Source organism: Oryctolagus cuniculus, chromosome 3 (assembly GCF_051225735.1).
Source record: "Oryctolagus cuniculus isolate XC-2025 breed Fujian yellow rabbit chromosome 3, ASM5122573v1, whole genome shotgun sequence".
Lineage (NCBI taxonomy): Eukaryota > Metazoa > Chordata > Mammalia > Lagomorpha > Leporidae > Oryctolagus > Oryctolagus cuniculus.
Genome location: NC_142869.1, coordinates 183520627 through 183547654, shown reverse-complemented (window position 1 = coordinate 183547654; position 27028 = coordinate 183520627). Strand labels below are relative to the sequence as shown.

Here is a 27028-nt window from a genome sequence, read left to right as displayed (position 1 = left end):
TTAACAGAAGCCCACGCTTGCCCAAAGTCTCAGTGCAGTAGCCACCTGGAATCCACGCCTCCAGCCGGGCCTGGAGCTCCTCCCCCCTTACCAGAAGTCGCCGGCTGGCCTGCGGTGGGAGGGTGCCCTCTGCTGGAGGAAGAGCTCTTCTCCTTGATGTCCAGTGCGTTTCTGTAGATGGAGGACAGCCTACCCAACAGGCTCGAGCTCATGCCCAACTTCTCCAGTTTCTCCAGATTCTCAGAATTGGAGAAGACATGAGACCTCTTACAGTGGGTGCCAAACCTGCACTCTCCCTGTAAAAAGTACTGGCAGACATGGAGTTTGACACACTGCTTTTGAAAGGTACAAGAGCCATAGGGTCCATCTCCTTTGTTGTAATGCAGACAGATCTGTTGACAAAGAGGGGAAAAAATAACCGCTCAGGAAGGCCTGACAGGACACCATCTCCCCACTGACCAGCTCACAGGCTACAAGAGGCAGGACCCCAAAGCCATGGCTGTGACTTCATCTACACAGTCCAAAGCTATGAGAACATCCCTCACTCTAGCCATAGCTGCCAACACACGCCTTGGCTAAAATGGGAACCAGGTGGAGAGCACACTGCCCAGAACGAGCCCCTCCACTGGGGAAACCTAAAGAACTTCAAAGTGACCACAGCCGTGCCCTTCACATGAAATGGTATTTTAATGTCAATCAGATGGCAGCATCTTAATGATCTGTTTACACTCTTCCTTGATGGACTTGCCAACTCTCCACTACCCCAGGCCCTCGAATCTCCCAACTTGCTTTTATACAATCCAGAGTCAAAGAGGCTCTTGGGGTTGAAAGCATATTAGGCAAGACCAAATACTAGCCTCTCACGTCTCAAGGGAGCAATCAGACTCAGAGAAGTTCAGCAGCTGGCACAATGCTATTGAACTGGGGTACTGGCACACCTGGGACTTGAACTTTAATCCGTTCCCTCTCCTCCACACACCTAATTCCTGGAAATGAGAACCAGGCCAGAGACCACCAAGGAACCACCCACCCAACTCTCAGATATTCCATTTCACAGATGCCGGAATGCCACAGAGGCTGTGAAACTGAGGCTTAGATCAGCAAAGACCTACTCTGGGAAGTGAAACCCTGAGGGAAAAGCCAGAGGGCTGGGCCTTGACTTCAGTTCAGCCATTTACTCGCTATCTGACCTTGGGGCAAGCCGCACATCAGCTCTAGTTCAGTTTTTAACCTGTAAAAATGGGAATAATGCTATCAACATCACAGGGCTGTTGTTGAGATCAAAGGCAAAATACATGAAGGAGCCTATATGATATGGGTGCCGGATTGATACGGCTGCCCCCAACTGGCCATCTAGTAAGGTGCTAGCCCAAGAGCAGAAGCCCTGGCAGGAAAGGCACACTGGGTCGGCGTCTAGGGTCTCAGCTCCCATTTGCTGGCAGTGTGTTCTCAGCCTGTCTACACATCCAAGCAAAGGCCACAACACACTTGCAACGGGTCACTTACTGCCACCTTCTTCTGATTTAGTTTTCATACAACTGACAAGATGACTGCTCTAAATTGTTAATGCCCACTCTCCAGACTCAATGCCTCCTCTAAACACACACACACTCACTCCTGATATACAGAAAGCCTATATGAAGCAGCCTCTGTCCCCCCACATTCGGATCATGCTGAGGCACATGAGGTCCCCCGACTGTGCAGGCTCCCTTCTCTCTGGGGCAGCCCGAGAACCAGCTCCTCTTCCTAGATCTCCCTCTCTTCACCTCCTCTCACCTCATGCAACCTTAAGCTCTCACAGCTGACGTCATCTACCCTAGGGTGCCATGCCCAGGGCCCAAAGTGCACACTAGAGACCAGAGTGCAGGCTCTCAGAGCATCTCAAAGGCAGTATTCCAATCACCCGCTGACTTGCCTCACTATTCAATGTGCCTGCTGAAAAGGCACCATGGGACCTTTTATCTCCTGACCACAGGTGCCTGACCTGCAGTGGATATCCCATCAAGCTAGCTGAATTTAAGTCACTACTAATTTCCAAAAGGCTAAAGAAGTTGACACCTATTACGCACCAGCCACTTACACTGTGATAACACTCGTGACCCAGCTGCTGCCCTGCAGAGCTGCTACCTATTCACACCGAGGCCTGGCTCGGCCCAGGCCAGAGCAGAGTTCCCAAAGCAGGCTTCCAACGGCGGCTTCAGCACAAACACCTCCTCCGGACCCAGTGGGACTTTCCTGGGACTATGCTGCGTCAGCATCTCCTCCCATCGGCCACTTCCTTCCTTCTCTCCTGCCAAATGCTAGATCCACCTTGCTGTGGTCAAAAGGCTCTCCCCACTCCTGCTCTGTACCCCAGTGACTCTCTTGCGTATCGATCCCATATTGGTGGCTGCTGAGCTAATCCAGGACCAGTGCAGACATCCAAACACAATCTGTGAATTCCTATCAACTATAGTTCAAACTTCCCTGGGTGTGACTGAATAAGCAGTCACGTGCCTGCCACTCTGGAAGGCTTCTCCACAGATCAACCTGGCCCAGAGCTGGCCACCAATGTGGTTTCAATCCCTGCTGAATAGGAGTTAGACTTCCTGGAGTCTCTCATCCCCTTCAGTTCTGTGTAACACATTTCTGTAGGTGCAGGCCAGACAGGTTCCCTCAACCTCACAGAAACCCAGGAAAGGAGCTCCCAGCCCAAATGACAGGGAAGGAGAGGAGGTTTTAAGGAGTGCCAAGTCAGTCCAGTGTTATAGGCCTAGAAAGTAGAATCAGGAATTCAATCCAGGTCTTTGGGTTCTTGGTCAGGATAGGGTCCTCGGCTTCCCTTCAGACACAGAACGTCCCTGTCTTCCAGCCATGTTACCGTTCTTCTGTTACTTATAAAGCAGCTCCCCATCCCCACTGGCACTCACTTCTGGCAAAAGCGATGGATCATTCTGAAATAAGAGTTGGCACAGCTCAGTATAGCTGAGGTGGTCAACACCATGAGTTCTCAGCACACTCAGGTTGTGATCAGTCGTCAAGCTGTGATTGTTTCTACAGTTCTTCCTGTAAAGAAGTAGAGATGGGGTTATAGGCTGCATTGTATCTCCTCAAAATTGCTATGTTGGAGTCCTAATTCCCAGAACTTCGGGATGTACTGGAAACAGGGTGCCATGGCCCAGATGTGGTTTGTTCCCCTGGGGTCCATTAGCAGGAGCTTGGTCCCCAGGGGTTATAGGGGTGATGTGAAACCTGTAGAAGGTCCTTAGATGAGTTGAGGCCATGCCCTCAAAAGGGATCAAGCTACTTCCTGTGGGACCTTGCTTAGTTCTCTCCAGAAGACTATTACTAAAAACCTGCGTCTGATCCTGTCTTCCTGTTTGGTGATGTGACTACTCACTCCTGTACGCGATTCTGTCATGGCTATCTGTCACAATGTGATACAGAGATACCTTACCAGAGCTGACACAGGTGCCATGCCCTTTAACCTTCAGAACTTTGAGCCTAACAACCCTTTTTTCTTCATAATACCCACCCCAAGTATTTTGAAAGGTAATGAAAAATGGACTAACACAAAGGGTCTTAAAAGAGATATTTAAGTTAAAATAAGTTCATTAGGGTAGGCCTCAGTCCAGTCCAGCTGGTGTCCTTATGAGAGATCAGGGCGGGCGGACACAAACGGACACGGACAGACGGGGACACACACACACACATGGAAATCCATGTAAGCCATTCACAAGCCAAAGAGAGAGGCCTCAGAAGAAATCAAATCTGCTGACCCTCTGATCCTGGATTTTATAGTCTCCAGGACTGTAAGAAAATAAATTTCTAAGTAAAGCTCCCTAGTCTGTGGTACTTCGTCATGGTAGCCTTGGCAAAATGATACAATGGGTAAAAATCTATCTTCACTGACAATTTTTCAGAAACACTTCCTGATTCTGTTTATAAGTACCAGGGAAAAACCAGCAAGTTTACACGATGAAAAATACCTAATGCTTATTTACCAAGGAAGAGGCGGGACTATGCAAGGTCATGGGCCCAGAACAGCACCTCTCAGCAGGCATTTGATGACAATGACAGGTCTGTCATCAAAGAGCCAAAGCATACCAGTCACTAGGTAAGCACTTAAAAATGAGCTAAATAAATAAGCAGGGTACATCAAATAGCTCAGCCCTTTTTCTGCTCCTGCCCTCCATTCTTTGGATCCACAAGCATCTGGTGAGCACTAGCTGTGAGCCAAGCATTGGCACGCCACCCTGAAGAACCAAAGAACAAACCTTCAAATACTGCCTGGGTCACCAGGAACCGGAAATTAGGCAGACAGCATTTGCTCAACTCAGACACTGCCACATACATATGCTATGTCCAGAACACCAAACCTCGGATCTAAACTCCCCAAACTAGTACTTCCCTTTGTGATCTTCCATTTCAGTAAAAGGCAACTTCCCTCTTTGGCTGCACAGACTGAAAACCTTGGAGTCATACTTGGCTCCCTTACTTTCATCCAGTGGAGGTGACAGGCCCAGAGATGACACAGGTTTGGAATGGAAAGTGCAAGGCCAGCTGTGTTCAGAATATATCAGCACAGAGAAGAAGGGGTGCCTGGCCCTGTCTGGGCTGGGGTGACAGCTGAGGAAGGAACCAAGGCAGCATGCTGAGAGAGGTAAAGCCTGCGCTGAATACTTGAAGGGTGAGAAGCAGCCACGCAAGGAGAAAAATGAAGAACATCAGAAGAGCAAATCAACTGGTGCTGCCAGAGCTAAATATAACTAGCAATCATAATGATGATGGCTGATGAGAACGAGGAGGGCCACTAAAATGTAGTGAGCATTCACCACAAACCACGGAATGCCTAAAAGGTTTAATATTCACTTATTAGAGAGATCGAGATCTTCCATCAACTGGTTCATGCCCCCAAAAGCCTGCATCTCCTTGGGCCGGGCCAGGCTTGCAGCCAGAAGTCTGGAATCCCTCTAGGTCTATAGTGGCAGAGACCAAAGTACTTGAGCCAGGGTGTGCATTAGCAGGAATCTGGAATCAGAAATGGAGCTAGAACTTGAATGCAGGCAATCCCAAACTGGGATGCAGGTGTCCCAAGAGGCATCTTAATTACTGGACCAAATGCCTGCCCTTTTTAAAAAGGACTCATTCATTTCCAAGTATTTTATGAATTAACTCGTTTAGTCCTCAAGGGGCCCATGAAATGAGTACTTTTATCCCCCTAAGGAAATTAAAGCTCCTATGTAAAATCACTTGCCCAGGTTACCAGCTAGCAAAGGGCAAAGCCCAGATTAGAACAAGGTGAGCTGGTCTCACGACTGTGTTCCCACACAGGTCTGGGAGTCAGGGGCCTGAGACACCTTCCCAGCTCTCCAGCAGGACCGACAGCCTGTTTCTGAAAGAACTGACCCTGATGCTCAGGAACAGAAGCGGAGTCACAAAAGAAGAACAGAAAGGACAGCCAGCTGCAACCTCCCTCTCGCTCAGTAGAGTCGCAGAAGGACAGCTGCAGCAGCAGGTCAGACCGCCACCTGTGATGCCAGTGTCACATATGGGCGCTGGTTTCAGTCCTGACTGCTCCATTTCTGACCAAGCTCCCTATTAATTCTCCGGGGAAGGCAGTGGAAGATGGGCCAAGTTTGGTTCCCTTACACCCAGATGGAGTTCCTGTCTCCTGGCTTCAGCCTGGCCCAGCCCTGGTCATTGCAGCCATTAGGGGAGTGAACCTGTGGATGGAAGATCTCTCTCTAAATCAACAAACCAGACTCAAGTCATCTAGGCCAATAAATATTAAACTCCAGATTTCCAAGACAAGTAAAAACTGACCCCAAATTTCAGAAACTAACATAGGAATAGGGCAGCCATCTTTATTTTATCAACTGTGAACAATAAAAAGCCCCATCAGGGGATCTATCTTGTGAGACTTCCTCCTGGGCTGCTGCTCCTCCTCCCTGAGGTGCCTCACCCCTGCAGGCTGCTCCTCCCTCCCTGAGGTGCCTCATCCCTGCAGGCTGCTCCTCCTCCCTGAGGTGCCTCACCCCTGCAGGCTACTCCTCTTCCCCTGAGGTGCCTCACCCCTGCAGGCTGCTCCTCCTCCCCTGAGGTGCCTCACCCCTGCAGGCTGCTCCTCCCTCCCTGAGGTGCCTCACCCCTGCAGGCTGCTCCTCCTCCCCTGAGGTGCCTCACCCCTGCAGGCTGCTCCTCCTCCCCTGAGGTGCCTCACCCCTGCAGGCTGCTCCTCCTCCCCTGAGGTGCCTCACCCCTGCAGGCTGCTCCTCCTCCCCTGAGGTGCCTCACCCCTGTAGGCTGCTCCTCTTCCCCTGAGGTGCAGGTTAAATTGGCCCAGGGTTCCAGTCATGGCCCTCCTGGAGGCCTCACACTGCCTCAGTTCCAAGCCACTCAGGCCACAGCCCCCAGATACACGGCCTGGTGTCTCCCAGACTACCACTTCAGGGCCCCAGGCTTCCTCCCAATCCCCAGACTTAAAATGCTTTTTTTTTTCTAACAGGCAAAGTTAGTGAGAGAGATAGACAGAGAGAAAGGTCTTCCTTCTGTTGGTTCACTCCCCAAATGGCCGCTACAGCCGGCGCCCTGTGCCGATCCGAAACCAGGAGCCGGGTGCTTCCTCCTGGTCTCCCATGCGGGTGCAGGGCCCAAGCACTTGGGCCATCCTCCACTGCACTCCCTGGCCACAGCAGAGAGCTGGCCTGGAAGAGAGGCAACCGGGTCAGAATCCAGCGCCCCGAGCAGGACTAGAACCCGGGGTGCCGGCGCCGCAGGCGGAGGATTAGCCTAGTGAGCCGCGGTGCTGGTCTTAAAACGCTCTTGCTGTGTCGATCAACAACACCGTGAGAGCAGCAGCAGAAACCCTAGATTCCTCACTGCTCCTATATGCTCTTACCACACTACTGCCAATTCCCAGCTCTCTCAGATTCCTCATACAACGCATTTCCCTTGGAAAATTCCCATCTAGGTATTTATTTCTGGAAGCTGCCATACACTTGAGGGGTCAGACAGCTCCTGGCTACTGGCACAGAGGCAGAAGGAATTTCACCACTTGTGGACCCGGCCCACAACAACCTCCTGCAAGATCCTCCGATGTCCATCTTTTCCATCTGCCCCCGGAACCTGGCACCCAAAACGGTCAAGAGCCCTGTGTTACGGAGGCAGAGCTGAGGTCGGTCAGCCTGGATCCCTGAAGGCCAACATGGACCAAGGCTTACACCCCAGCGCTGACTCCAGGACTTGCTGTGACCAAGAAATTGTCTACTGAGATAGCTAGAAAGAGGAGGGGGAAAGAGGAAACCGGAGGCAGGAAAGGAGCGACGGAAAAACTCTCCAAGTAAGCGGACCAGCTTCCACGTGGGTCCCCACGGCATCGCCCAAGTCAGCATCCGCACAACTACCTTTCCTAGAAGGCAAACGCGGTCTGCTCTCTCCTGCCATTCGGGATGAAGCCGACATTCGTTAACAGAGCTCAACACCCAGTCCACGCACCTCACCGCCCACCTGGGAGGCAGGGTGTTCGGGGCCGGGGTGGGGCGGGGGAGGGGCAGCTGACCTCCGCCCTCCTGGGTTCGCATTCCACGGGCGGAGGCGGCCACCAGGAAGTAGGTGCCGACTAAGGGAGGTGCTCGCTCAGAGCAGCAGGGGCGCGAAGCCCACCAGCTGAGCAGAGGCTGGGGCTTCTCAGAGGGCCACGCAGGAGGGGCTACTGCTGGCGGGCAGAGTCCCGCAGGACCCTGGGGGCGACGGGAGGGGCCCGCGTTAGGCTGCGGCTGGCTGCTAGCTCCGGAGCCTGGGCGAGGCCGCCACTTTCCCCACCCGCACCGCCCTGTTGCCGCCCGGGGGCGTCCCACGCGCGGCCGTCCTCGGGAGTCCCTCGCCGGGGCACGGGCTGGGAACCGCCCCGCCCGCCCGCGCGGCGCCTTACCCGGCCCGGGCGAACTTGCAGGTGCCGTACATCATGAACCTGCAGAGGTGCAGCTGCGAGCAGAGCCCCACGCAGCCCGAGGCGGGGGCCTGGTGCGCGCGGCACAGGCGCAGCGGGGTCACGGCCAGCGCCACGCGCTCGGGGGCCGCCGCCCCGCCGTCCGCGCCGGCCCGCGCCACCACCGCGAAGCGCCCGGGCGCCCGCAGCAGCCGCTCCAGGGCGTCGGCGTCCAGGTCCCGCCGCAAGCGGCGCCGCAGCTCCGTCAGCTCCAGGGCGCCCCCGGCCGCGCACAGCACCTGGGTCACCTCGGCCACCGCGCCGGCCTGCGCCATGGCCGCCGCCGGGAGGCCGTCGAGGGCGTCGCGCGGCGGGGCCCCGAGCCGTCGAAGCGCGGGGTGGGGCCGCCGGCGGGAAACGAAACCGAAAGCCGCTCCCTCCCTCCGCCCGCAGAGCGCAGACCCGCGGGGCCTCGCCACGCCCCGGGCCGTCCGCGGGCGCCTTCGCCGACGCGGCCGAGCCGCCCACAAGTGCCCTGCAGCACGCCCGCCGCGTGCCCGACGGCGCCGGAAGCGGACGACGGCCGCGGGCCCGCCCCGGAACCGCGCGTGTCGGACCCGGGGCCGCCGGGCCGCGGCCGGGCCTGACGGGACCTGCGTCCTCAGAGGCCAGCGAGAGCCCTCGGGGCAGAGGACGTCGCTCCTGACGGGAACTGCGGTGTCGGGCCTGGGGAAGCTGTTTAAATGGTACCGCCCGTGACCTCTGACCCCGCCGTCGGCTTTCGGGAGCAGTCGGGGAGCGCCGTCTCGAGGGAGGACTGCGGCAGCGCGGTGGTAGGCCGCCGCCTCGGGCGCGCGAAGTCGACCCGGAAGGACTTCCATGTGGTGTGTGAGAACGCGCGTGGAAATGCGCTCGAGTGGGGAAGCTGCGGGGTCGCGAGGAAAGCCGAGAGGGGCAGAGCGGGAAAGTGCGGGAACAGCCCTCAGGAGGCCGCGTTGGCGCACGCGGAAGGGGACTGCGGCCGTGTGAGACACGACGTGCGTGGGAGGACGGCCGTGCGTGGGAGGACGAGGCACTCGCAGGAGTGAAGGAGGGGACTGCGGCCGCTGTGAGACGGGCGTGCGTGGGAGGACGAGGCACTCGCAGGAGTGAAGGAGGGGACTGCGGCCGCTGTGAGACACGACGTGCGTGGGGAGGACGAGGCACTCGCAGGAGTGAAGGAGGGGACCGCGGCCGCTGTGAGACACGACGTGCGTGGGGAGGACGAGGCACTGGCAGGAGTGAAGGAGGGATTCCGGCCGCTGTGAGACACGACGTGCGTGGGAGGACGGCCGTGCGTGGGAGGACGAGGCACTCGCAGGAGTGAAGGAGGGGACTCCGGCCGCTGTGAGACACGACGTGCGTGGGAGGACGAGGCACTCACAGGAGTGAAGGAGGGGACTGCGGGTGCTGTGAGACGGCCGTGCGTGGGAGGACGAGGCACTCGCAGGAGTGAAGGAGGGGACTGCGGGTGCTGTGAGACGGGCGTGCGTGGGAGGACGGCCCTGCGTGGAGAGGACGAGGCACTCGCAGGAGTGAAGGAGGGGACCGCGGCCGCTGTGAGACACGACGTGCGTGGGGAGGACGAGGCACTCGCAGGAGAGAAGGAGGGGACTGCGGGTGCTGTGAGACGGCCGTGCGTGGGAGGACGAGGCACTCGCAGTAGAGGAGGGGACTCCGGCCGCTGTGAGACACGACGTGCGTGGGGAGGACGAGGCACTCGCAGGAGAGAAGGAGGGGACCGCGGCCGCTGTGAGACACGACGTGCGTGGGAGGACGAGGCACTCGCAGGAGAGAAGGAGGGGACTGCGGGTGCTGTGAGACGGGCGTGCGTGGGGAGGACGAGGCACTCGCAGGAGTGAAGGAGGGGACTCCGGCCGCTGTGAGACACGACGTGCGTGGGAGGATGGCCGTGCGTGGGAGGACGAGGCACTCGCAGGAGTGAAGGAGGGGACTCCGGCCGCTGTGAGACACGACGTGCGTGGGAGGATGGCCGTGCGTGGGAGGACGAGGCACTCGCAGGAGTGAAGGAGGGGACTCCGGCCGCTGTGAGACACGACGTGCGTGGGAGGACGAGGCACTCGCAGGAGAGAAGGAGGGGACTGCGGCCGCTGTGAGACACGACGTGCGTGGGAGGACGGCCGTGCGTGGGAGGACGAGGCACTCGCAGGAGTGAAGGAGAATGCGATGGCTGGAGAATGGGCCGGGGCGACTTTTCCTTTTGGACTTTTACTTTAGACTCTTCCGTCCTAGCCTTCAGTTCTGGGGCAGGTGTTGGGCACGGCGGTGAGCACGCCCCTGGGGACGCTGGCGCCTGTGCCGCTGCTGGTCCAGTAGGCACCAGTGATGGCCCTGCCGCCGCCGGCTGGCCCGGATCAGTGCCCGGTCCCAGCTTCGGCCTGACCCAGCCCCAGCTGTTGCAGGCTTTTGGGGAGCGAGCTAGCACGTGAGACATGTCTCTGCTTTTTAAATAATTACATGTGTATGTGCATACATAATTAACAAAAATTAAAATGAAACTAAACAAACAAATCAGCTTTTCACTTAATGAGATTGCTTTTCAAATAGTTATATTTTAATACTATTTTATATAAAATAACCTATTTTAAAAAGAGGATGGTAGTAAATAAATGGGAAATTGCTGTTTTTCAAATATAAATAAATTTATTTTCAATACTATTTTGCTATAAAATAGCTTTTTTTAAAGACAGGAAGGATTACATCAGTGAATATAGTGGATTAAGAACTCCAGAAAGTCTTCCCTTCCATAAAAACAATGGAAAAACTGTCCAAAAATCTCAGAATAAACTTTCTCAGAGCTCTGGAAATTAACCAAAGGCTTGCATCCACCCATCTAGCATTGAATCAAGAAAAACAGTTGAATCTCAATAAGTATGGCTGTTTGTAGTATTTTAACTTACCTTAGTCCTATCTCCCACTCTTTAGCTCCATGGTAGCCTTGAAAAGTAACATTCCTGGGGCTGGTGCTGCAGCATAGCCGGTACAGCCACTGCTTGCAGTGCCAGCATCTGATATGGGCACCAGTTGAAGTTCCGGCTGTTCCACTTCCAATCCAGCTCTCTGCTGTGGCCTGGGAAAGCAGTGAAAGATGGCCCAAATCCTTGAGCCCCTGCACCCACATAGGAGACCCAGAAGAAGCTCCTGGCTTCAGATCAGCCCAGGTCCGGCCATTGTAGCCAATAGGGGAGTGAACCAGTAAGATGGAAGACACCTCTCTCTCTCTCTCTCTCTCTGCCTCTCTCTGCCTCTCTCTGCCTCTCTCTCTCTGCCTCTGCTTTCTGTGTAACTCTGACTTTCAAATAAATAAATCTAAAAAAAAAAAATTATAACATTCCCAGTAGGTAGCTGAGGATGCACACAGACCTAGAGCTATTCATTTATTTACTTATTTATTTGAGAGAAAGAGAGTGCTTCCATCCACTGGCTGACTTCCCAGATGCCAAAACAGCTGAGGTTAATCCAGGTAAAAGTCAGAGCCAGGAACTCAAATCTAGGTCTCCTGTGTGGGTGGCAGGGACCCAACTATTTAAGCCAACACTGCTGCCTCCTAGGGTCTGCATTAGCGGGAAGCTAGAATGGGAAGCAGAGTTACTAACCCAAGCATTCCATTATAGGATGCAGGTGTTCCAATGGGCATCTTAACTGCCAAGCCAAACACCTGCCCACGGACTGGAGCGCTTTCAAAGACTCATTCCCACAGACTAATAATTATTTGATGTGTTTAGTGGTTCCTTGATAGACCCTGACAAGGTTTCTCTTTATTGGGCCTCACAGGGACTAGCTCAATCTAAAGGTTTCTCCCCTGCTCACCTGGAGTGTTAAATGTTTTAATATCATGAGTGGCTGAGGCAATGGATAACAGAGCAAACAGTAGACCAACAAAAACCTAAAAATAAACACTAAACAATGAGATATCCATAGGAATTTTGAAAAACTCCAGCATATTTCTGGGAAATTAGAAGGCAACTCCTGAGAGGACACTAACTACTCAATATTACCTGACACAGAGGTTCTGTGAAAACAAGAAGTAAAACCTATGCATGGTTTCAAACTGCTTGACTTGTTGTTGGAGGCATGATCCAGAGAACACACATAGCATCTTGGCACAGACAAGAAGATGTATAGGTGTTTAATCAACTTACCTGGTCTGTAGAACAAAAACAACAACAAAAAAGATATTAACAGAGCCCCAGAGACCTGTGGCACACCATCAGCTGTACTAACCTACACTTAATGGAAGTCTTAGAAGAGGAAAAAAGGGAAAAAAGGATAATTGAAGAAATAATGTCTAAAACTTGCCAAAAATTTTTTTTATTTGACAGGTACAGTTATAGACAGAGACAGATCTTCCTTCTGTTGGTTCACTCCCCAAATGGCCGCTACAACTGGCGCCCTGTGGCGATCCGAAGCCAGGAACCAGGTGCTTCCTCCTGGTCTCCCATGTGGGTGCAGGGGCCCAAGCACTTGGGCCATCCTCCACTGCCCTCCCAGGCCACAGCAGAGAGCTGGACTGGAAGAGGAGCAACCAGGACTAGAACCTGGCACCCATATGGGATGCCGGCACCACAGTGGAGGATTAACCAAGTGAGCCACAGCACCAGCCCTAGCCAAATTTCATGAGAAACATTAATCTACACATTGACACCCAGTGAACTCCAAGTACCATAAACTCAAGAAGATCCAGACTTAGACACATCATAATCAAACTGTTATAAAAAAAAAGTTCAGAAGCAGAGAGAAGCAACTCATGTGCAAGGAATCCTCAATAAATTAAAAAATGACTTATCCTCAGAAATAATGCATATTAGAAGGTAGCAGGATGATACTCAAAGTGCTAAAACCAAGTTGTCAACCAAGAATTCCATATCCAGCAAAACCTTCTCTCAGGATTGAAGGGGAACTTAAGATATTCTCAGATAAACAAAAACCAAGAGAGTTAGTTGCTACCTATAAGACAAAAACTAAAGGGAGTCTTTTGGGCTGAAAGTAAATAACACTAAACTAACTTGAATTTTCATGAAGAAAGGAAAAGCTTTAGGTAACTACATAGTAATGAAAAAGTATAAATATATTTTTGTAGCTCCTTCCCCATATGATTTAAAAGACAAACATACAATAGTTAGAAATCTAAATTGATGGGCAATGTATGAAAATTGTTTTTGATAATATCAGAAGGGAATGGGGAAGGGAAAGGAAGCAATAGAGAAGCAATTTTAATATACTGTTGAAATTAGTACTAATCCAAATTAGATGTTTATCAGTTATGTTGATGGTAATCACTGGTGCAACCAGCAACTCAAAAGTATATAATATTGGCCAGCGCCATGGCTCAATAGGCTAATCCTCCGCCTGCGGCACCGGCACACCGGGTTCTAGTCCCGGTCAGGGCGCCAGATTCTGTCCCAGTTGCCCCTCTTCCAGGCCAGCTCTCTGCTGTGGCCAGGGAGTGCAGTGGAGGATGGCCCAAGTGCTTGGGCCCTGCACCCCATGGGAGACCAGGAGAAGCACCTGGCTCCTGCCATCAGATCAGCGTGGTGCGGCGGCTGCAGCAGCCATTGGAGGGTGAACCAACGGCAAAGGAAGACCTTTCTGTCTCTCTCACTGTCCACTCTTCCTGTCCAAAAAAAAAAAAGTATATAATATTGTCTACAGCCATACCACCCTGAACGTGCCTGATCTCGAAAAGTATATAATAAATCACAAGAAAGGGACTGGTGTTGTGGCACAATGAGTTAAGCCACCACTTACCATGCCAACATCCCATATTGGCACCAGTTCAAGTCCCAGGTACCCCACTCCCAATCCAGCTCCCTGCTAATGCACCAGGGTAAGCAGTGGAAGATGGCCCAAGTGCTTGGATTTGTGTACCCATGTGGGAGACTCAGATAAAGCTCCTGGCTTTGGCCAGGTTCAGCCCTAGTCTTTGTGGCCATTTGGGGAGTAAGCCAGGGGATGAAAGATCTCTGTCCCCTCTCTGTGACTCCGTCTGTCATAGAAATCAATAAATTTTAATAAAACCACAAGAGAATATAAATGACACGATGAACTGTCTAACACTAAAGAAGGCATTAATGGAGGAATTGAGACAGGAAAAGTAAGATAATAGCAAAATGACACAAGAATCCTACTCATAGTAATTACATTAAATGTAAATAAATTAAACTCTCAATTAGAAAACAAGTTGGTGGAGGCTGGTACTGTGACATAAGTTTTTTTCTTTTAGTGGAACTTTTTTTATTTAATACATAAACATATAAGTCCCTTTATTAGAGAAATTGTACATATTGGTGAATATGGTCGATGGTCACATCTATGGGTTAATCCCTTTAAATCAATCAATAATTAGGATAAATTCTATCTGCGTGGTGAAGTGTCTTGTGTAGTCATATTCTATTGTTGGAATGACAACTTGTACAAATTTCAGAAAAATTAGAAGATACATATGAACACCAAGTTCTCCCCCTCCTTCTGAAACGGTCTCAATGATTTTCTTCATCACCTCAGTATGCCTGCATGGATGAACTGAACACGAAGGAGGTGGTGGGAGATGAGGGTGATTTTCAGTAGTCACTGTTTTCTTCACATGATCTTGACTAACATCTTTATACATGTGTTCAACTGTTAAAGGCTGCCATTGCTCATCATAGCCAAACAGCCATAGCCGGGGTGTCTGATAATATTTATCATAAGTGATGTAAAGGTCTAGCATCTTCACCTCCAGCATCAGCTTTGGCTTTACAAGCTTCTACGAGTTTTCTTGTGTCTAGAGTAGCCTCATCTGTTTCCAACAATCCACTCTCTTCATATTCCTCCCTATCAGCAGCTTTCCCCTCATCTTCCTCCTCTTCCTCTTCACATAGTGCGAACAGTCCTGGAGTTTTATACTGCCCTTGCTTTCCAGTGTAATTTCCATAACTGCCTAAGTTTCTCCTGTAATACCTGTGTTGTGATATGTATCTACCCATCCTCCATCACCATCATCTTCTATGATAGCTTCCAATTCATCTGAATATTCCATCTGTTTGCACCGTTTGTAGCATGGCACATATTTTGTAAAGCCACTACCTGCAATGCCAGCTTCCTGTATGGGCACCAATTCATGTTGCAGCTGCTCCTGGGAAAGCAGTAGAAGATGACCCAAGTGCTTGAGCCCCTGCACTCTCATGGTAGACCCTGAAGAAGCTCCATGGCTCCTGGCTTCGGAGTGGCTCAGTTCTGCCCATTGCAGCCATTTGGGCAGTGAATCAGTGGATGGAAGACCTTTCTGTCTGTCCCTCTTTCTATAACTCTGCCTCTCAAGTAAACAAATAAAATCTTTAAAAGAAGACACAAATAGATGGAAGGCAAAGAGACCCAAATGAAGCTCCTGGCTCCTGGTTTCTGCCTGGCCCAGCCCTGGCCATTACAGCCATTTGGGGAGTAAACCATTGATGGAAGATCTCTCTCCATTTTTTTGTATCTTCTATTTCTTTAATGTTTTGTAATTCTCATCATAGAAATCATAGATGTCCTAGGTTAACTTTATGAAAATGTATTTTTTTGTAGCTATAGTGAATGGGATCAATCTTAGAAGTTCTTTCTCAGCCATGGCATTGTCTGTGCGTACAATGGCTATTGAGTTTTGTGTATTGATTTTATATCCTGCCACTTTATCAAATTCTTCTATGAGTTCTGATAGTCTTTTTTTTTTTTTTTTGACAGGCAGAGTGGATAGTGAGAGAGACAGAGAGAAAGGTCTTCCTTTTGCTGTTGGTTCACCCTCCAGTGGCCGCCACAGCTGGCACGCTGCGGCCGGCGCACCGCGCTGATCCGAAGGCAGGAGCCTGGTGCTTCTCCTGGTCTCCATGGGGTACAGGGCCCAAGCACTTGGGCCATCCTCCACTGCCTTCCCTGGCCACAGCAGAGAGCTGGTCTGGAAGAGGGGCAACCGGGACTAGAACCCGGTGTGCCGGTGCCGCTAGGTTGAGGATTAGCCTATTGAGACGCGGCGCCGGCCCTTATAGTCTCTTGATGGAGTCTTTTGGATCCCTGTATATAGAATCATGTCAACTGCAAATAGGGATATTTTGACTTCCTCATTCCCAACTTGTGTCCTTTTGATTTCTATTTCTTGCCTGATGGCTCTGACTGAAACTTCCAGGACTATATTGAATAGCAGTAGTGAGAGTGGGCGTCTTGTGTGGTTCCAGGTCTCAGTGGGATGCTTCCAACTTTTCCTCATTCAATAGGACCTGGCCATGGGTCTGTCATAAGCTGCCTTGATGGTGTTGAGGAATGTTCCTTCCATACCCAATTTGCTTAGAGTTTTAATCATGAAAGGGTGTTGCATTTTATCAAATGCTTTCTCTGTATCTATTGAGATAATCATATGGTTTTTATTCTTCAGTGTGTTAATGTTATGTATCACACTGATTGATTTGCTAATATTGAACCATCCCTGCCATACCAGGGATAAATCCTGGTGAATGATCTTTCTGATGTGTTGTTCGATTCAATTGGCTAGTATTTTGTTGAGGGTTTTTGCATCTGTGTTCATCAGGGAAATTGGTCTGTAGTTTTCTTTCTCTGTTTTATCTTTTTTCAGGTTTAGGAATTAAGGTGATATAGATGCAGGCTTCATAGAAAGAATTAGGAAGGGTGCCTCCCTTTCAGTTGTTCTGAATAATTTGAGAAGTGGAGTTAATTCTCCTTTAAATGTCAAAGAATTCAGCAAGGACATCCAGTCTTGGGCTTTTCTTTGTTGAGAGTGTCTTTATTACTGATTCTATTTCTGTCTTGGTTATGGGTTTGTTTAGGTTTTCTGTGTCTTCATGGCTCAATTTAAGTAGGTTGTATGTGTCAGGAATCTGTCCATTTTTTCTAGGGTTTGCTGATTTGTTGGAATACAGCTGTATGTAGTAACTTCTGATGATTCTTTTTATTTCTTTCGTGTTTGTTACCTTTTTCATATATAATTTTATTGACTTGGGTCTTCTCCCTCTTTTATTGGTTAGTTGTGCCAGTGGTATGTCAAATTTGTTTATTTTTTTTAAAAAACTAGCTTTTCATTTTGCTGATCTTTGAAATTTTTTTGGTTTTAATTTTGTTTATTTCTTCTCTAATTATTTCTTTTCTCCTACCAGTTTTGGGTTTAGTTTTCTGGTTGTTTTTCTGAGTCTTTGAGATGCATTGATAGTTAATTTATTTGGTGCCTTCCCAATTTCTTGGTGTGGGCATCAATTGCTATAAACTTTTAACACTGCTTTTGCTGTATCTGATAAGTTTTGGTATGTTGTATTGTGATCCCCATTTATTTCCAGAAATTTTTTGATTTCTCTTTTGATTTCTTCAGTGACACACTGTCCATTCAGGAGCAAGTTGCTCAGTCTCCATGTGTTTGCATATGTTCTACATATCATTGAGTTGTTGATTTCCAGCTTCTTTCCATTGTAGTCAGAGAAGATGCATGGTACGATTTTGATGTTTTTGAATTTGCTGAGACTTGTTTTATGGCCTAGTATGTGGTCAATCCTAGAGAAAGTTCCATGCACTGTTCAGAAGAAGTGTATTCTGCAACCATAGGATGAAAAGTTCTGTAGATAACCATTTGGTTTATAGTGTTGATTTACTCTGTTTCTTTGCTGATTTTCTGACTGGTCAGTCTGTCCATTGCTGAAAGTGGAGTATTGAAGTTCCCCTTTAATATTGTATTAGAGTCTATGTCTCCCTTTAGTTCCTTTAACATTTCTTCTTTTTTTTTTAACTTTTATTTAATGAATATAGATTTCCAAAGTACAGCTTATGGATTACAATGACTTCTCCCCCCCATAACTTCCCTCCCACCTGCAACCCTCCCCTTTCCCGCTCCCGCTCCCCTTTCATTCACATCAAGATTCATTTTCAATTCTCTTTATATACAGAAGATCAGTTTAGCGTATATTAAGTAAAGGTTTCAACAGTTTGTACCCACATAGAAACACAAAGTGAAAAATATTGTTTGAGTACTAGTTATAGCATTAAATCACAATGTACAGCACATTAAGGACAGAGATCCTACATGCAGAGTAAGTGCACAGTGACTCCTGTTTTTGACTTAACAAATTGACACTCTTGTTTATGGCATCAGTAATCACCTTAGGCTCTTGTCATGAGTTGCCAAGGCTATGGAAGCCTTTTGAGTTCACTGACTGATCATATTTAGACAAGGTCATAGTCAAAGTGGAGGTTCTCTCCTCCCTTCAGAGAAAGGTACCTCCTTCTTTGATGACCTGTTCTTTCCACTGGGATCTCACTCGCAGAGATCTTTCATTTAGGTTGTTTTTTTGTTTTTTTGTTTTTTTGTTTTTTTTTTTTTTTTTTTTTTTGCCAGAGTGTCTTGGCTTTCCATGCCTGAAATACTGTCGTAAGCTTTTCAGCCAGATCCACATGCCTTAAAGGCTGATTCTGAGGCCAGAGTGCTGTTTAGGACATTGGCCATTGTATGAGTCTGCTGAGTATCCCACTTCCCGTGTTGGATCGTTCTCTCCCTTTTTTATTCTATCAGTTAGTATTTGCAGACACTAGTCTTGTTTATGTGATCCCTTTGGCTCTTAGTCCTATCATTATGATCAATTGTGAACAGAAATTGATCACTTGGACTAGTGAGATGGCATTGGTACATGCCACCTTGATGGGATTGAATTGGAATCCCCTGGTATGTTTCTAACTCTACTGTTTGGGGCAAGTCATCTTGAGCATGTCCCAAATTGTACATCGCCTCCCTCTCTTATTCCCACTCTTATATTTAACAGCGATCACTTTTCAGTTAAGTTTCAACACTTAAGAATAACTGTGTATTGATTACAGAATTCAACCAAAAGTATTAAGTAGAAGAAACAAAAAAAATACTAAGAGGGGTAACATATCAAGTTGCTCATCAACAGTCAGGGTGAGGGCTAATCAAGTCACCGTTTCTCATAGTGTTCATTTCACTTTAACAGGTTTCCTTTTTGGTGCTCAGGTAGTTGTCACCGATCAGGGAGAACATATGGTATTTGTCCCTTTGGGATTGGCTTATTTCACTCAGCATAATGTTTTCCAGATTCCTAACAGGGATCACTTTTCAGTTAAAATTTAAACACCTAAGAGTAATTGTGTGTTAATTACAGAGTTCAACCAATAGTATTAGAACAAAACAAAAATACTAAAATGGATAAAGTATTACATTGTACATCAGCAGTCAGGACAAGAGCTGATCAAGTCACTATTTCTCATAGTGTCCATTTCACTTCAACAGGTTTCCCCTTTGGTGGTCAGTTAGTTGTCGCCGATCAGGGAGAACATATGATATTTGTCCCTTTGGGACTGGCTTAATTCACTCAGCATAATGTTTTCCAGATTCCTCCATCTTGTTGCAAATGACTGGGTTTCATTGTTTTTGACTGCTGTATAGTATTCGATAGAGTACAAGTCCCATAATTTCTTTATTCAGTCTACTGTTGATGGGCATTTGGGTTGGTTCCAGGTCTTAGCTATTGTGAATTGAGCTGCGATAAACATTAAGGGGCAGACAGCTTGTTTGTTTGCCAATTTAATTTCCTTTGGGTAAATTCCAAGGAGTGGGATGGCTGGGTTGAATGGTAGGGTTATATTCAGGTGTCTGAGGAATCTCCAGACTGACTTCCATAGTGGCTTGACCAGTTTGCATTCCCACCAACAGTGGGTTAGTGTCCCTTTTTTCCCACATCCTCTCCAGCATCTATTGTTGGTAGATTTCTGTATGTGAGCCATTCTAACTGGGGTGAGGTGAAACCTTATTGTGGTTTGATTTGCATTTCCCTGATTGCTAGTGATCTTGAACATTTTTTCATGTGTCTGTTGGCCCTATGGATTTCCTCTTTTTTTTTTTTTTTTTTTTTTGACAGGCAGAGTGGACAGTGAGAGAGAGAGACAGAGAGAAAGGTCTTCCTTTTGCCGTTGGTTCACCCTCCAATGGCCGCCGCGGCCTGCGCGCTGCGGCCGGCGCACCGCGCTGATCCGATGGCAGGAGCCAGGAGCCAGGTGCTTTTCCTGGTCTCCCATGGGGTGCAGGGCCCAAGCACCTGGGCCATCCTCCACTGCACTCCCTGGCCACAGCAGAGGGCTGGCCTGGAAGAGGGGCAACCGGGACAGAATCCGGCGCCCCGACCGGGACTAGAACCCGGTGTGCCGGCGCCGCTAGGCGGAGGATTAGCCTAGTGAGCCGCGGCGCCGGCCCTGGATTTCCTCTTTTGAAAAATGTCTATTGAGGTCCTTGGCCCATCTCTTAAGTGGGTTGTTTGTTTTGATGTTGTGGAGTTTCTTGATTTCTTTGTAGATTCTGGTTATCAACCCTTTACCTGTTGCATAGTTTGCAAATATTTTTTCCCATTTTGTCGGTTGCCTCTTCACTTTCCTAACCGTTTTTTTTTTTTTTTTTTTTTTGGACAGGTAGAGTGGACAGTGAGAGAGAGACACAGAGAAAGGTGTTCTTTTTGCTGTTGTTTCACCCTCCAATGGCCACCGCGGCCGGTGCACCATGCTGATCCAATGGCAGGAGCCAGGTGCTTCTCCTGGTCTCCCATGGGGTACAGGGCCCAAGCACTTGGGCCATCCTCCACTGCACTCCTGGGCTACAGCAGAAAGTTGGCCTGGAAGGGGGGCTACCGGGACAGAATCCGGCACTCCAACTGGGACTGGAACCCGGTGTGCCGGCGCTGCAAGGTAGAGGATTAGCCTATTGAGCCGTGGCGCCGGCCCCCTGTTTTTTTTTTTTTTTTTTTGAAGTACAGAAACTTCTCAATTTGATGCAATCCCAAATGTTAATTTTGGCTTTGACTGCCTGTGCTTCCGGGGTCTTTTCCAAGAAGTCTTTGCCGTACCTATATCTTGCAAGGTTTCTCCAATGCTCTCTAATAATTTGATGGTGTCGGGTCATAGATTTAAGTCTTTAATCCACGTTGAGTGAATTTTTGTGTAAGGTGAAAGGTAGGGGTCTTCATGATTCTGCACGTGGAAATCCAATTTTCCCAGCACCATTTATTGAATAGACTGTCCTTACTCCAGGGATTGGTTTTTGGATCCTTGATCAAATATGAGTTGGCTGTAGATGTTTGGATTGATTTCTGGTGTTTCTATTCTGTTCCATTGGTCTATCCGTCTGTTTCTGTACCAGTACCACGCTGTTTTGATTACAACTGCCCTGTAGTATGTCCTAAAATCTGGTATTGTGATGCCTCCGGCTTTGATTTTGTTGTGCAAGATTGCTTTAGCTACTCGAGGTCTCCTGTGTCTCCATATGAATTTCAGCATCTGGCCGGTGCCGCGGCTCAATAGGCTAATCTTCTGCCTTGCGGCGCCGGCACACCAGGTTCTAGTCCCGGTCGGGGCACCGGATTCTGTCCTGGTTGCCCCTCTTTCCAGGCCAGCTCTCTGCTGTGGCCCGGGAGTGCAGTGGACGATGGCCCAAGTGCTTGGGCCCTGTACCCCATGGGAGAACAGGAGAAGCACCTGGCTCCTGGCTTCGGATCAGCATGATGCACCGGCCGCAGCGCACCGGCCGTGGCGGCCATTGGAGGGTGAACCAACGTCAAAGGAAGACCTTTCTCTGTCTCTCTCTCTCTCACTGTCCACTCTGCCTGTCAAAAAATTTTTTAAAAATGAATTTCAGCATCATTTTTTCCAGATCTGAAAAGAAGGTCTTCGGTATCTTGATTGGTATTGCATTGAATCTGTAAATTGCTTTTGGGAGAATGGACATTTTGATGATATTGATTCTTCCAATCCATGAACATGGAAGATTTTTCCATTTTTTGGTATCCTCTTTTATTTCTTTCTTTAAGCTTTTGTAATTTTCATCGTAGAGATCTTTAACGTCCTTGGTTAAGTTTATTCCAAGGTATTTGATTGTTTTTGTAGCTATTGTGAATGGGATTGATCTTAGCAGTTCTTCCTCAGCCATGGCATTGCCTGTGTATACAAAGGCTGTTGATTTTTGTGCATTGATTTTATATCCTGCTACTTTGCCAAACTCTTCTATGAGTTCCAATAGTCTGTTAGTAGAGTTCTTTGGGTCCCCTAAATAAAGAATCATATCATCTGCAAAGAGGGATAGTTTGACTTCTTCCTTCTCAATTTGTATCCCTTTAATTTCTTTTTCTTGCCTAATAGCTCTGGCTAGAACTTCCAGAACTATATTGAATAGCAGTGGTGAGAGTGGGCATCCCTGTCTGGTACCAGATCTCAGTGGAAATGCTTCCAACTTTTCCCCATTCAATAGGATGTTGGCTGTGGGTTTTTCATAGATTGCTTTGATTGTATTGAGGAATGTTCCTTCCAAACCCAGTTTGCTTAGAGTTTTCATCATGAACGGGTGTTGTATTTTATCAAATGCTTTCTCTACGTCTATTGAGATAATCATATGGTTTTTCTTCTGCAGCCTGTTAATGTGGTGTATCACATTGATTGTTTTGTGAACATTGAACCATCCCTGCATACCAGGCATACATCCCACTTGGTCTGGGTGGATGATCTTGCTGATGTGTTGTTGCATTCTATTGGCCAGAATTTTATTGAGGATTTTTGCCTCCATGTTCATCAGGGATATTGGTCTGTAATTCTCTTTCAATGCTGCATCTTTTTCCGGCTTAGGAATTAAGGTGATGCTGGCTTCATAGAAAGAATTTGGGAGGATTCCCTCTTTTTCGATTGTTCCGAATAGTTTGAGAAGAATTGGAGTTAGTTCTTCTTTAAATGTCTGGTAGAATTCAGCAGTGAATCCATCTGGTCCTGGGCTTTTCTTTGTTGGGAGGGCCTTTATTACTGTTTCAATTTCTGTCTCAGTTATGGGTCTGTTTAGGTTTTCTATGTCTTCCTGGTTCAATTTTGGTAGGTTGCATGTGTCCAGCAATCTATCCATTTCTGATAGATTTCCCTGTTTGCTGGCATACAAGTCCTTGTAGTAATTTCTGATGATTCTTTTTATTTCTGTGGTGTCTGTTACGTTTCCTTTTTCATCTCTGATTTTATTGATTTGGGTCTTTTCTTTTTTTAGTTAGTTGGGCCAATGGGGTGTCAATTTTGTTTATTTTTTCAAAAAAACCAGCTCCTTGTTTGGCTGATTTTTTTGTAATTTTTTTTTGATTCAATCCTGTTGATTTCTTCTCTGATTTTAATTATTTCTCTTCTCCTACTAGATTTGGGTCTGGTTTGCTGAAGATTTTCTAGATCCTTGAGATGAATTGAAAGCTCATCTATTTGGTGCCTTTCCAATTTCTTGATGTAGGCACCTATTGATATAAACTTTCCTCTTAACACTGCTTTTGCTGTATCTCATAAGTTTTGGTATGTTGTGCTGTTATCCTCATTTACTTCCAGAAAGTTTTTGATTTCTCTTTTAATTTCTTCTATGATCCACTGTTCATTCAGGAGCATGTTGTTCAATCTTCATGTGTTTGCATATACTCTAGGGATTCCTGAGTCGCTAATTTCCAACTTCATTCCTTTATGGTCTGAGAAGCTGCATGGTATGATTCTAATTCTTTTGAATTTGCTGAGACTTGCTTTATGGCCTAGTATGTGGTCAATCCTAGAGAAGGTTCCATGTACTGCTGAGAAGAATGTAAAGTCTTTAGATGTAGGATTGAAAGTTCTGTAGATATCTGTTAGATCCATTTGGGCTCTAGTGTCATTTAAATCTACTGTCTCCTTGTTGATCTTCTGTCCTGTTGATCTGTCTATTTCTGAGAGTGGAGTATTGAAGTCCCCCAGTACTATTGTATTGGAGTCTAAGTCTCCCTTTAAGTCCCTTAACAAATCTTTTAAATAAACCGGTGCCCTGTAATTAGGTGCATATACATTGATAATTGTTATATCTTCCTGTTGAATTGATCCCTTAATCATTATATAGTGCCCCTCTTTGTCTCTCCTAACAGTTTTTGTGGTAAAGTTTATGTTGTCTTATATCAAGATGGCAACGCCTGCTCTTTTTTCATTTCTGTTGGCATGGTATATCTTTTCCAGCCTTTCACTTTCAGTCTGTATGTATCTTTGTTGGAAAGATGTGTTTCTTGTAAGCAGCAAATAGATGGGTTTTGTTCCTTAAGCCAAGCAGCCAATCTGTGTCTTTTAACTGGACAGTTCAGGCCATTAACGTTCAATGTGACTATTGATAAGTAGTGACTTTGCCCTGCCATTTGCCAGAGATATTTTCTAATATATGTTTTGAACTTCCTGTGATCTTTTGCTGTGAGGGTTCCTTCCTTTACCTTCTTTCATATTGATGACCGTGTTTCTGTGTTTCTGTGTGTAACACATCTTTAAGCATCTTTTGCAGGGCTGGACAAGTGGCAACAAATTCTTTCAATTTCTGTTTGCTGTGAAAGGTCTTTATTTCACCTTCATTCACAAATGAGAGCTTTGCAGGATATAATATTCTGGGCTGGCAGTTTTTCTCTCTTAGTACCTGGGCTATGTCTCGCCATTCCCTCCTAGCTTGTAGGGTTTCTGATGAGAAGTCAGCTGTGAGTCTAATTGGAGATCCTCTGAGAGTAATCTGACATTTCTCTCTTGCACATTTTAGGATCTTTTCTTTATGTTTCACTGTGGTGAGTTTAATTAGAACGTGTCGTGGTGAGGATCTCTTTTGGTCATGTTTATTAGGGGTTCTGTGAGCTTCCTGTACTGGGATTTCTCTGTCCTTCTCCAAACCTGGGAAATCTTCTGCTAGTATCTCACTAAAAAGGCCTTCTAACCCTTTCTCCCTCTCCATGCCTTCAGGAACTCCTAGTACCCGAATGTTGGGTTTTTTAATAGTATCCTGTAGATTCCCAACAATATTTTTTAGATTTCTAATTTCCTCTTCTTTTCTTTGGTTTGACTGTATCCTTTCCTGTTCTCTGTCTTCTAAGTACGGTATCTCTCTTCTGCTTCACCCATTCTGTTTTTAAGGCTCTCTAATGTGTTTCTCATTTGATCTATTGAATTCTTCACTTCATTATGATTTCTCATCACTATCACAGTTTCATGTTCTACTAGTTGTTTCATTTCATTTTGATTCCTCCTTAATATTTCATTTTCGCAAGAGAGATTTTCAATCTTGTCCATTAAGGATTTCTGTAGTTCAAGAATTTGTTTTTGAGAACTTCTTAATGTTCTTATCAATTTTTTGAGATCCACTTCTTGCATTTCTTCTATCTCATCATCGTCATAATCTTGAATTGGGGTGTCTTTTTCATTTGGGGGCATCATAGTGTCTTCCTTGTTCTTGTTACCTCAGTTTTTGTGTTTGTTGTTTGGCATTGTGGAGATATTCTTTGATTTCTTCGCTGTAGTGTTTTTTCTTGTTATACTATGACCCTAGATTAAGTGGACTGTTTGCTTTTGATGGTTCCTTAGAGGCTGTGATGGGTGTGGCCAGAGAGCTCTGTTTGGTTCTTCAGGGTTAAGGGTGTGCCAAAGGTGACTCACCCAGATTGTTCTCTTGTTCGCTCTCTCGCTCTTTTTTTTTTTTTTTTTGACTCAGTTGGGAAGTAATTCCACACAGCTGAGTAGAATTGAGGGTAGTTGATGTATGAAATCTGGCCCCTGTGGGTATTAGTCTGCTCTACCCCTGGGACCACAGAAAGAGTTTATGCAGCCCTCAGTGTGGTCTCAAATTTCTCTGCAGTCTCTCACCGGGTTGCCAAGGTTACCGAGTTTGTGTACTCAGTGAGTTCTCTCGCTCCCCCTCAGATTTTCACAGTCTCAGTTCGTTAGCTCCACACTTTCACTAGGTCCTAACCTCCTGTTATTTCTCCCCACCAGAGTCAGGTTTTTCTGCTTGGCTAATGGCGGGCGCCACTTTACATACGTAAAATGGAGCCTGCTCTTTGTCTTGCTCGACTTTGTAAGGTGAGTGGAGAGAGAGGCTAATGTCCGTGCTGGTTCCCCTTATTTATTCGTTTTTTCTCTCCTCCAGTCAGGCTGGTGAACGTTCCCCAATGGGGCTTCAGGCCTCGTTCCCTCTAGGCTCTTTCTGCCTTTCCCCGCCAATGTCTCGGATTACCGAGGTTTTTGTCTCACATCCTCTTCCAGCGCTGGCGCACAGACTCTGCGGCTCGGCTCCCGCGGCTCGGCTCCCGCGGCTCGGCTCCCGCAGCTCAGCTTCCACGCAGTGGCGATCTTGTTCTCCCCATAGGTCCTCCGTGTCACATCCACTAGATCCGGAAGAGTTTCCTCTGCAATTTTTTGTTTGAGCTTTTTTCTGAGGCTACAGTAACTCCACTTTTATTGAACTATCTTTTTCCGGACTATTGGTGTGCGCCCTCACTATTCCGCCATCTTGGCTCTGCCCCCCTTTCTTCTTTTTTTTTTTTTTTAGAAAACTTTTATTTAATGAATACAAGTTTCACAGATGCAGCTTTAGAAATGTAATGGTTCTTCCCCCCATACAGGACCACCCACCCCAATCCCATCCCAGCTCCTACTCTCTCTCCCATCCCATTCTTAATTAAGATTCATTTTTTAGTAACTTTATATACAGAAAACCAACTCTATACTAACTAAAGATTTCCACAGTTTGCACACATACACACACGCAAAGTATAAAGTACTGTTTGAAGACTAGTTTCACTGTTAATTCTCATAGTACAACTCGTTAAGGACAGAGGCCCTACATGGGCAGCATGTGTACAGTGACTCCTGTTGTTAACAGTTGACACTCTTATTTATGACGTCAGTGATCTCCGAGGCTCTTGTCATGAGCTGCCAAGAAGCCTTTTGAGTCCCTCTTTTATTCCCACTCTTATTTTTTACTGAGATCTATTTTCAATTGGATTTAAACACCTATGAATAATTCTGTGTTAATTAAAGAATTCAACCAATGGTATTAAGTAGAAAAAGAAAATAGTAAAAAAAAAATAAGATAATAAACTGTTCCTCAACATTCAAGACAAGGGCTATTCAAATCATTGCTTCTCGTAGTGTCAATTTCACTTCTACAAATTTCCTCTTAGGTGCTCTGTTACTTGTCACAGATCAAGGAGGACATATGATATTTGTCCCTTTGAGACTGGCTCATTGCACTAAGTATGATGTTTTCCAGAT

The 27028-nt window shown here is 47.4% G+C and overlaps 1 protein-coding gene, 1 long non-coding RNA gene and 1 pseudogene across 3 annotated transcripts in view; 1 reads left to right on the top strand and 2 right to left on the bottom strand.

Moving 5' to 3' along the window:
- The window catches only part of PARP12 (poly(ADP-ribose) polymerase family member 12), a 41652-nt gene extending 33395 nt beyond the window's left edge, over positions 1–8257 (bottom strand). Inside the window, exons 1-3 of the mRNA XM_051835660.3 lie at positions 7913–8257; positions 2910–3045; positions 92–392 (exon numbers count right to left, since the gene is read on the bottom strand). Of these exons, the coding sequence (XP_051691620.3) occupies positions 92–392; positions 2910–3045; positions 7913–8244 (769 nt within the window). The 5' untranslated portion in view covers positions 8245–8257. The remainder of the gene's footprint in view (positions 1–91; positions 393–2909; positions 3046–7912) is intronic.
- Positions 8258–8799: 542 nt separating this feature from the next.
- Positions 8800–27028, top strand: part of LOC103345348 (uncharacterized) — a 39372-nt gene continuing 21143 nt past the window's right edge. Inside the window, exon 1 of one of the 2 annotated variants that reach the window (XR_016231154.1) lies at positions 8800–9224. This is a non-coding gene — a long non-coding RNA (uncharacterized LOC103345348). The other variant, XR_016231153.1, reaches the window with a different exon arrangement.
- On the bottom strand, positions 14301–15002 carry LOC138849095 (ubiquitin-like-conjugating enzyme ATG3 pseudogene; annotated as a pseudogene).